Source organism: Olea europaea, unplaced genomic scaffold, assembly GCF_002742605.1.
Source record: "Olea europaea var. sylvestris unplaced genomic scaffold, O_europaea_v1 scaffold1508, whole genome shotgun sequence".
Taxonomy (NCBI): Eukaryota; Viridiplantae; Streptophyta; class Magnoliopsida; order Lamiales; family Oleaceae; genus Olea; species Olea europaea.
The window spans coordinates 140197-151058 of record NW_019232657.1 but is presented as its reverse complement, the minus strand read 5'-3'; the positions used below and the strand labels follow the sequence as shown (position 1 = coordinate 151058).

At 33.8% G+C, this 10862-nt stretch overlaps 2 protein-coding genes across 3 annotated transcripts; one reads left to right on the top strand and one right to left on the bottom strand.

The window, feature by feature from the left end:
• Positions 1–1280: 1280 nt before the first annotated feature.
• LOC111376472 (BTB/POZ domain-containing protein At1g55760-like) lies at positions 1281–3318 on the top strand. Of its 2 annotated transcripts, XM_022999432.1 has the most exons (5): positions 1281–1740; positions 1963–2108; positions 2194–2312; positions 2491–2983; positions 3068–3318. In XM_022999432.1, the coding sequence occupies exons 1-5, from the start codon at positions 1622–1624 to the stop codon at positions 3091–3093; spliced, it is 903 nt and encodes a 300-aa protein (XP_022855200.1). In that variant the 5' UTR covers positions 1281–1621; the 3' UTR covers positions 3094–3318. The 2 variants fall into 2 exon arrangements, with proteins under 2 accessions (XP_022855200.1, XP_022855199.1); XM_022999431.1 differs by having other exon boundaries at positions 2491–3318.
• A 6555-nt stretch (positions 3319–9873) lies between these two features.
• Positions 9874–10656, bottom strand: LOC111376470 (chaperone protein dnaJ 11, chloroplastic-like). Its single transcript, XM_022999430.1, has one exon. It carries the CDS (start codon positions 10588–10590, stop codon positions 10138–10140), a length of 453 nt encoding a protein of 150 aa, XP_022855198.1. The 5' UTR covers positions 10591–10656; the 3' UTR covers positions 9874–10137.
• Positions 10657–10862: the final 206 nt, after the last annotated feature.

Sequence of the window (10862 nt, the reverse complement as noted above, 5' to 3'; positions counted from 1 at the left end):
TCTTTCCTATTTATTGTAGAATGGAGTAATTTTAGAACACCAAAAAGTGAAAATCGACACAAAACCACAAAAAGAAAAAGAGGGAAAAACGTAAAGATAATTTGTGAAGGTTCTTTTTCGAACCAATTTATAATTTTAAAAATATTTCTACCTAATTTACGGAAATTTGCAGTGTAGGTCCTCCTAAGACCATTGTATCAAACTTAGTCTTCACTTTAACTTTTTGCACCTAAAGTCCACAACTTTCAAGTTTGTAGCGAATTGATCCCTAGGCAACATATACTTTTCTTCTATTTGACCATTAAATGACATCTTTTATACTTCACTTCAAATTAGGCTAAAAATGATAAAATAAAAGGCACAAATATTCCCAAATCCAAATCCAAACTCAAACCCCCCCCCCCCCCCAAGAGTCATCTTTAATAACAGTTTCCATTAAAAAAAATCATCGTTAAAAGAATATAATTTATTTGTCCATTACACAATAAACACAAAAATGCACAACTATTTTGACAGAAATGAAAATAAAAATCAAGAAATGCTAATCAATGAAAGGTTAAAAAAAGAATTCAACGAAAAAACTTAAAACAATAAATTCTAAAATAAATAAAGATTGAGGACCTTGAGTATAATTAAAGTGTGTTTCAACAAACAAAAAATGTGGTGTAAATATAATTGCCCATTAATTATTTGCCAAAATTATTTGTTCTTTCCAATTTGACCCTCTAAAACAATGTTTACATTCCTTAAACATTTAACGGTATTTGTAAAGGACTTCTATTTCTAGTATAAGAGTTTTTTGAGAAAATTACTCATTATCACTGAATCGGTTTTTAACTTTTCAAAAGTTCAGTCAAACGAGCCCTATATTGTTTTCGTTTATTAAGGGCCAAGGTGCTATAATAATAGAAGGTTGGAGATTTCATCTAACAAATTAAAAGTTTGTTCACTCATTTGAACAAACTTAGCCCCTGTTTGATCCCCATTAAATTCAATTACATTACATTTCATTTTTCTCTTTCCTATTTTTAACCACACAATCTTTCATAAAATAATATTACACGTAAATCGAAAATTTTTTCTTCTTTTTTAATTATTTATTTTTTTTTAAAAATACTATTTTTCTCATTTTTATTTTCAGGTAACGGGGGTCAAACGGAGCTTAGGAAGTTGCTACCTACTTTTTGGTGAAGGATGAAAGGAAAGTAAAAACAAAATAGATTCTTTGCTTGGAAGGACAAATTTCTGTCCCTTTCCAAGCATATTCATTTAAACACTTCAAACCAGCATTTGTCAATGAAATTGGTGCTCCATAGCCAGAAGTGCAGTGTAAGCCAGAGTATCAACAAAACCTCTCTCTGCAAAAACTTCACTATCAATGGCGTGAAGCACGATTAACTATAATAATCTTGCGTGCCGGAAATTTTATTTTCAACTGGGCATAAACATCAATTGATCGTATATAGTGTTGCACGTGTAGAAAGAGACGAGAGAGAAAGGTAATTGTACTAATATATGAGGAAGAGAGCGAGAAGCAAAGCTGGGAAAGCACGGAGATCAGTTGTTGGAAGGAATTTTCGATTGTATCCATGAAATCACTGCGGCACTTGCTTTCTCTAGGATGAGCGAATCTGCGTATCAAGTTGAAACGACGTCGCGCCTCGCCCAATGGCGGATCGAAAACTTGGCCTCCTGCACTTATAGGAAATCAGACCCTTTCAAGATCGGCAAATGGAATTGGTCAGTGACATAATAAGCTTTTTAATTATTTTTTCAATTTGATTGCTTGATGAATTGTTTCTATCCTTCAATCTCCGTTCTCTGTTTTACTTATTTTGCAGTAATATGTTTCTTTTTCCAATTAACATGACCAAAATTACTAATAATGATGATGATGATTTTTTATGTTCTTTAAGCTGTGGGAATTAAATTTATTTTCTCATGATTTTCATCTGAGTGAAGGCATTTATCTGTGGAGAAGAATCGGACTTTGTCCATTAAATTGTACCCGGAGGTATCAAATATAACTAGAGAAAGTCCTCCAATTGCATCTTTTATAATTAAAGTGGTATCCTCAGTAGGAGATCGCAAGAGTTTGGTTCATCCAGGTAGATGATCGGAATAATCACAATTATTATGTAATCACATTTGAATTCCTTCTTCACAAAATTTTCATCTGATTGTTTCATGCAGAAGTTATTGATAAGCAGCTTAAAAACAACGACGATTTTGTTTGGGCGATTGAGGTTCCTTTAACTGGGAAATTCATCATCGACGTGGAATTTATTGATTTAAAGACTTCGTTTCCTAATGTAAGAGTTATTCAGCCATAGCCTGTTATGCATAAAATATGATGATAACATGAACCAGAGTGTCTGAAAACCTTTTCCATGAGACAGAGCATGCCATATTCTAAATTAAATTATGAAAACTTGTTCTGAAGAAGATTTAACTGGATTTCCATCATGCTTGTGACATGTTCTAACACAGGGTGCAGAACCTTGCTCGATTTGGAGTGAAGGTTTTACACAGAGACAGTCAACTGAAACAGCTCTATCGTCCCTTGGTCGAATGTTTTCTGAAAGCATTCACACGGATATTGTAATAAATTCATCTGATGGGAGCATTGCAGCACATCGTGCAGTTCTTGCTTCCAGGTCACCTGTATTCCAAAGCATGTTCTTGCACAACCTGAAAGAGAAAGAAATATCTGCAGTAAACATTTCCGACATGTCAATTGAAGCCTGCCAGGCCTTTCTCAATTACTTGTACGGTAACATAGAAAACGAACAATTTCTAACCCATAGACTACCCCTTCTTCGGGCAGCAGACAAATACGATATCTCAGATTTGAAAGAAGCCTGTCATGAGAGTTTACTGGAAGACATTGACTCCACGAATGTGCTGGAGAGGCTGCAAAATGCTTCTCTGTATCAACTGCCAAAACTGAAGACCAGCTGTATGCAATATCTTGTGAAATTCGGTAAGATCTATGATATACGAGATGATTTCAATGAATTTATTCAGTGTGCAGATAGAGAACTGATTGCCGAAATCTTTAATGAAGTTCTCGCTGCCTGGAAAGGGTTCTGAATCCCGGCTTAAGGGAAACAGAAATGGCATACCAGACGAGGTTTTTATATACTAGCGTGCATCATTCCTCGTTCATAAACAGATATTCTTTCGTTTAAATGCCTATTGTTTGTTTGCATGTACAGACATTAATCTCAATGTAATATTTCACGAATTACACCTGGACCACAATGATGTGAATATGATTAATATCAATGAAATTCTACATTTTATTTATCGTGTATATATTGCTTTCAAGTTGTGCTTTAGCTCTCTGTATCCTCATTTCTGGTTGATATATTCCTCGCAATCAAATTTCATGTCTTCTAATAATCACATTCCCAAGAGAAAAGAGAGAGAGCCAGAGATAAAGAATTTGGTGGATGGACCACCTACTTGTGAGAAGCTTTTAGCTTTTGCATACATTTTGTATGATTGAATGGTGGTAGTCTCTGGGTTTCGAAGGACCCTAGACAGTTTGAGGAAGCCGTACATTCCTTCAGATTGTGATGCAGCAGTCAGAAGGATCTCCTAACACCAAATTATTGTGTGTCCTTGGAACCCCACTTATTACCATTTTTCAACCCGGGACTTAATATCAGCTTCAGGTCTTTGTCACTGGATAGCCATAAAGAAGAAGATTAAGATTCGAAATTTCGTAGCGTGGGTGTAAATTGAGCAGGGAAGATATGTGTTGGTCTTGAATGAATAACATTCATTCAATTACCACATATATTGTAGCCAGCCAAAAGACTACAGGATGATCAATCTACTCTCGTCAAAGCTTCTCAAGATGTCTAATTCATGGGGGTAAAACGGGATTATCAATCTACTCCCATCAAAGCTCCTCGAGATGCGAATTCATGGGGGTAAACTCTTTTCAGAGTAAGCCCATCGAATGGGGTCACCTATTTGTTATATGTTGTATGTCCTGACATCATGTACATTCATGTGGTTTGAAATATCTCATCTGCCACACTATCGAGGTTGATGGGATAGAATTCATCGAGGGTTTCACAACTTTTGAAGAATCAGAATCCTCATGCCAAAAAATGCAGTATGTTTTCTACTTTCCGATGGGTGCAGTTTATTTAATTCCTTCTTCTTTCTATGTCATCTCTCATAAATTGATGCATGTTCTTCGAAGTACTTCACTGATTAAACAGTGCTAGTTTTTCACTTCTTTAATTTTTAATAAAATCAAGAATTGGTTGATTTCACTGGCTAGCAATCACATATTTCTTTTCTTTGTCTATTGACTCGAACACGTCGTCTAAATGCTCTATCAACTGGTCTCCTCTGTCTCTCAAACAGATGCCCGTCGTTTGTTGTTGCCTCAGCTTAATAGTGGACGTCGTCGGGATTTGGCTTGCTCGCTTTGGTATATTTTGCTTGTTTTCTCTTCCTTATTGAGAATTAGAAACTCTAATTCTATTCTATCGAGAATAATTAATTAGCAAAAAGAAATAAAGACACACAAGGTTTATAAAGACTTGTTTCATTGTGAGTCTACGTCATCTTTTGCTATATAATAATTGACTATAATACAAGAGAAAATAAAACATCTATCTTTTCTAATCTATTTTTTATGATTGTAATTTAAAAGTCTAATGACAACCCCTATTTAAAAAATAAATTAGGGAAAATCGAAATTTACACGGACAAAAATTTTGGAATTGCCCTTAATAAATTTTTGATCCGCATCTTGACTCTGTGGAGCGATAATAATTAAGTTCCACAACTTCCTCCAAGTGGATTTACCATAATGATGGAGCTTGTGGCTGCTATAAATCCGACCGATCCAACAAGGGTGGAGTTAGGGATTTGTCCAATGCGGGCACAATTTTATGTATCAGCTACAGTGATTTTTGGGGTCAAAATTAGTCTATAAACAAAAAGAACTTCAAGTGATCAAGGCAGAGCTCTAGAGAGGAATAGTTCATGTTTCCCGTATTCCATACCCACTTGACGTGATCATAGCCGCAAGTTTATTCTTAACACACTTTTATATATATATATCAAGTCACGTTCCAAAATTTATTTTCTAATATTTTATGTAATATGTAAATCAACAATCAAACTTATTCAAGTGCCTAACAAAAGATTGAATCGCTAAAGTATAGGTATGAAATCTAGGTCAGCTCGAAAACCACCGAATCAACAATAGTGTTTGACATGACTCTCTTTTTTTTTTTTTTAACAATGGATAAGATGTTGGGGGTCCATTCTACAAACAATAAATTGAAGAGGTCAACTCTCATCTTTAGCGTTAAATATCACAATACTGATCTTTTATGACTAATATAGAAAATGCATAATTCATGCCAACACAATAATTTGACAATCTGCCAATCTAAAAATGTTTATATTTCAAAAAAAATTAAAATTTTTCCTTTTACAATTCAAACGTTAGACGCTAACTCTCATCTAATCCCCTTAAATAGCAATTTTACCCTTCACTGTCCCTAATATCACTCAAAATCTTTCCTCAATTGAAGGGCAAAACAGTGATTGACGCTTCTTAGAAGTCTACATTGCCTAAAAATTAATTGAAGTAAAGGAATACTTATCATCTACCAAAGAGCAAGCGTCAAGCTGGGCTGCTTTGCACTGGCTTGCCGCGTGAATCGGGGCGACGACCGCGGCTGGGAGAATGAGAGGTAGAAGATAGGGTTGGCCTTCCGTGTGAAAATGTTGTATGACTATGGGGCAAATTCAATTTTTAATTCTTTGCAAAATTGAATTCACTTGTAATGGGGCCTATTGTGTTTTTACTTTTTATTTTTCCAAAAAGCCTAACTAAAGAAAAGGCCCAAAATGTAAAAAATTATAAAATTGGCCCAACTAAACTCTTTTTCCTCATTCCCTTCGTCCCTGTAACTTCATGACAGTAACTGTAACTCTTCTTCCTCTGTGACTACCTACAAGCACACTTTTTCTTCTTCTTCTCTTTCTGGTCTAGTGCAGGTACACTGGAGTTTCCTGTGTTAAGCCCAAAGTCTATTGCAGGCATCGGCCTACACTGGCCTCTATGTAACTCTGCCCCTGCAGTCCAATGATTGTGGTGCACATATGTCCCCTATTTGAGCAAGTATAGAAAATTAACATGGATGAGGGAGCTTGTGCCTATTATAAATATTGAACCACCATCGCAACCTTCCAACCACTGGTGGTGCGGAACTTTCCAATATTCGTCTCATCGTGCATGTCATCAACTCCTTTGCTTTCAACACTGTTGAAAAGAGTAATCTGCATGTTCTGCAAAAGTGGGAAGCTTGTGCAAAATTTTATGAATATTTACAAGATGTGTAGAGTTCGCATCTACAATTTCATATCTTCCTTTTTTGTGCATTAATGTTCAATTTTCTTCAATTTTTTTCTTATTTTTTTTATTTATAGATTTCAAGTAGCCATTCTATCAACGTCAACGATAACTAAGCCTAGGCAAAAAATATCTGAAAATCGACCAAACTAATCAAATCGAACTGACTCTGGTTTGAATCAGTTTGACATGGACAATTGGTTTGGTTTTGGTTTTCCTTTAAACAAAACCATAGTGGATTGATTCAGTCATGAGTTAAAGTCTCAAACCACTGATTAATCGAATTAACCCAACCCACTTACATGTTTACTTTTTTTTTTTTTAAAGAAAAATAAAAATCACAAGATAAGCTCCAATCTCATAACTATATCTCATTTCCCTCTAATTTATGATATTGCCGGTAAGTAATAACATTGAAAATTCCTTTCACAAGTTCATTATGTTACACTTAACCTTTTTTTCCCACTTAGGCAATCATGCTATATAATATAATACATGATAAGAGAATAATTTTTTTAAATTTTCTTGATAAGTCTCTATATTAACTTGAGTCTATTTGTTAATCAATAGTTCTTGTAATATAAAGTTATTTGGTTATTTTAGTTCTTGGATTGATTCGATTCAATTTAATTTAAGAGTTAGAGTGTGTTGATTTCAACCAATTGATTTGCTTTTGATTTTGGGTTGGAATTTAACCAAACCAAACCTGGTCAAAGTTTAACAATAACTAATTCTATTTTCTTGCCATTTCATGGGATTACAATACAATTTTGATTCCTCTACTATCCCCCACCTCGCACCCCCACCCCCAAAATGAATTCCACGGATTGATCCAAATATTGTTCAAAAATATTTCTACATGTGGATTTGGTGTTCCCATATAGGTAGCTGCGTCTTGCAGGCATCCTAAACATTAAAATAATAAATACTATTTTGACTGCATATGTTGAATTCTATGCAATATTCCTTATTTATTCGTCATTCGCTGCACATGCTCTATTTTTCTTAAGTTCCTGTTTGATGTACCAAATTTTTCATCGAAAATGGAAAATTTTCCACCATTTTTCAAGTTTTTGCATGTTTGATAGGTAATAATTTCTACGTAATTGGTTTTCTCACTTTCACCAACGTGACCCTCAATTCCACCAAAATAAAGAATTTCAATTCCCATGGTTGAGTAGGTTTTTCATTTTCTAGGCCACTGTTTATTTTTATTTTTTATTTTTTTGGCAATGGAAAAAAATTCGAAGAATTATTGTAAAAAAATATTTCCCTTTAATTGACAATTTTTATGTAAAACAAAGTCAAACGAATACCAAAAAATAGATGATTTTTTTGTGTTTCTTTCTTTTCAAACGAACATCAAAAAATTATTTTATTTCAACATTTTCCACATAAAAAATTATACTAATCAAATACAATAAATTGATAATTCCCAGGAAAACAAATTTTAGACTATCCGATTATTTGGAATTCGTTTTCTTTCCACCCAAATTCTATCTTTGCAATCAAACGGATTAGTTATTCTTCTTTTCAACCTTCTCGACATAATTTTTGAAAAGTGGAAATAAATTAATAATGAACATATTTGAATAATTTTTTCTTAACCTTCTCAAGACCGGTTTAAAAGAAAAATAAAAAATTATTTTTAAGATTAACGAACTAATAATGAACATGTTTGATTCATTTACTGAAAGTGTTTTGTTATACTGGAAGAACTTTTAGAAAAAATTATCATAATTAACATTTTCAGAATAAAATTTCTACAAGAAGTAGAAATAAAATCAAAAGTCCTCTTCTTCTTCTTCTTCTTCTTCTTCTTCCTTTTTATTTATTTGTTTATTTATTATTTCAATTTTTGGTGAGGGATATGTTATAAAGAGACACTATGAGAAGGTCAAATTTAGCCCCCGTTTGGTATTAATTAAATTACGTTTTATTTTTCTCTCTTATTTTTAACCACACAATTTTTTATAAAATAATATTACACTTAAATCGAAATTTTTTTCTTCTTTTTCAACCGCTCATTTTTAAAATAAAAAAAAAACATTATTCCACCTATTTTAATTTTCAAAAAAATTGGGGTCAAACGGGGGGCTTAGGTAGAAAAATTATGTTTACCTTTTAGTGTATTACTAGATATTATTAAAGGAAAAAAGATAAAACCTTTTATCATTGTATTATCGTCTTTTTCATTTAGTATATTCTAATATGCAATTAAATAATAAAATGGTGCTGAACACCAACTAACACGATACTATATCCCAAAAAATAATAATAATAATAATAATAAATAAATAAATAATATATATATAAAATTAAATTAAGTGAATGTACCTAGGGCTGGACATAGTCCGGTTCGGTTCGATTCTAACGAGAACCGAACCAACCCGAAATTTTCGAGTATTTAGTAAGTGGAACCGTCGAATCCAAATTTAATTATGGAACAGTTCAGGTTCGGTTCCATTCAGTTCGATTCCATTCGGTTCCGAGATTCCGTATTATAATTAAATTTTTTAATATATACAAAGTTACATTAATTTAATTAATGATATATTCAATTTTAGCTCGTACAAAATAATGTAGTCTAATCTTAAGTGTCATTTATGTCTCTCTTTGTTGAGTTCTTCATAAATTTGATTATTAAAATTACAGGAAGAGAGACGTTGTAGAGTTTTAATTCGATTTTCTCAAATAGAAACGACACTACAGTAGAGTAACAGATTTAGATAAAATTGAGGTCAATCTGATTAAGTTAACTTTGACATGAAAATTAGAAATAGAAAAATCATAATTTTTTTTTTTGAATTAAATTAACTAGTTAACAAATTTATTTAGAAAAAATAAAATAATTTTGCATATTTGAAATATATTAATTAAAAAAATTAGGAAGATTTGATTTTTCGGGTCTTAACCTAGAACAGAACTATACCCGTTCGGGTATTTAATTTGAAAAGAACCGTCGAGTTCGGTTCGAATTCGGTTCCATCGGTTCTGTTCGGGAGTTTTGTCCAACTCTAAATGTACATATCCTTCGGATTCAACCAAAACAATAACTAAAGCAGAGGATCCTTTTGGTTTCCATCAATTCACAAGAATCCTTCTCTAATTTAAGGATCAAAAGCATGTGTACTCCCATCCTGACCAAGCTAATCGAGCTTTTCATTTTATCGTTTATTCTACCATGCACTGAAAAATATATATGTAGTTTCAAACGAGGGCTTAATCTGAGTGCCAAAAATCGTAGAATTCATTTGACTTTTCTTAAAATTTGCAATTGCTACTCATAACTTCCTACAATTGTGACACTTGAATCATTCAGATCACGATATATTGACATTCGAGATGATGAGAAAGAAAAACAAGTTGGTGTAGTATCCAATAGAATGTCAAGATGTCATAATTTGAATAAATCGAGTAATCACAAAATATGGCCTTAATTAAATTATTTATGACTGTCCAATAGCATTTTTGGTTCGTTAAAGAACAAGTAGTCAATTGCGTAGATAAGCAGAAATCAAAACCAACAAATCTTTCCCTAAGCTAAAATTACACATGATAATTTTATTTATTAAAACCCCAAAAAAGAAGAAAGAAATAAAAAAGGGGCTAATCTGTATTCGTTTCCTTAAGTGGAAAAATGAAAGAAAAACAGAAAGGAAGAAGAAGAATTTACATAAGATTTTTCGTCTACTAATTTACCACATAATGCATAATTAATAACAAGCATACATATGGCAGAATCACCAACACTGATCCGTTTCCCACCTTCGAGTCGGGTTAAATCTCCGGTATCCATAAACACTCGAAGGTGGCGGTCTCCGCCGTTGCGATCCGATGCTCAATTTCAAGTCATACACCGCCCGGGCCTCGGGATCCGACAACGTATTGTAAGCGTCGTGGATCTCGATGAAACTTCGACCGTCCGATGATGATGAAGAAGAAGAAATAGAGGAATTCATGAAACGCGATCTGGCATCGGGGTGGTATATCTTAGCAAGCGTTCTGTACGCCGTCTTGATTTCTGTTTGGGATGCGTTGTGCTTAACCCGCAGAACCTCGTAGAGGCTTCGTCTGTCCACTGCCGCCACGGATAGCGGCGCGTTCCGTGCCAAACCAGAGCGTATAGACATGTGGCGGTGGTGTGATTGTAAGCCTACTAAGGATTTACAAGGAAAAACTGATGTTGCCAGCATTGAAGATTTATAGATCTTTTTTGAGGAAATTGGAATGAATGATTTATCATTTACGTGAGTGAAGAAAAGGAGGGTTTATATGGAAGGTCAGAGGAGGAGGAATGTAACAAATTGGGCCGGGCCGGGCCCATAGATATGTGCTGACATGGCACATGGGATTCCTTTATTTGTTGGCTGGCTTGCTTCTAGAAGGTTAGCATCTGTCTACTTACGGCTCTCGTCGGCTCCAATTAGCTTCTTTAGCCGTCGATTAGGTTTTTCTCATGGGTTGA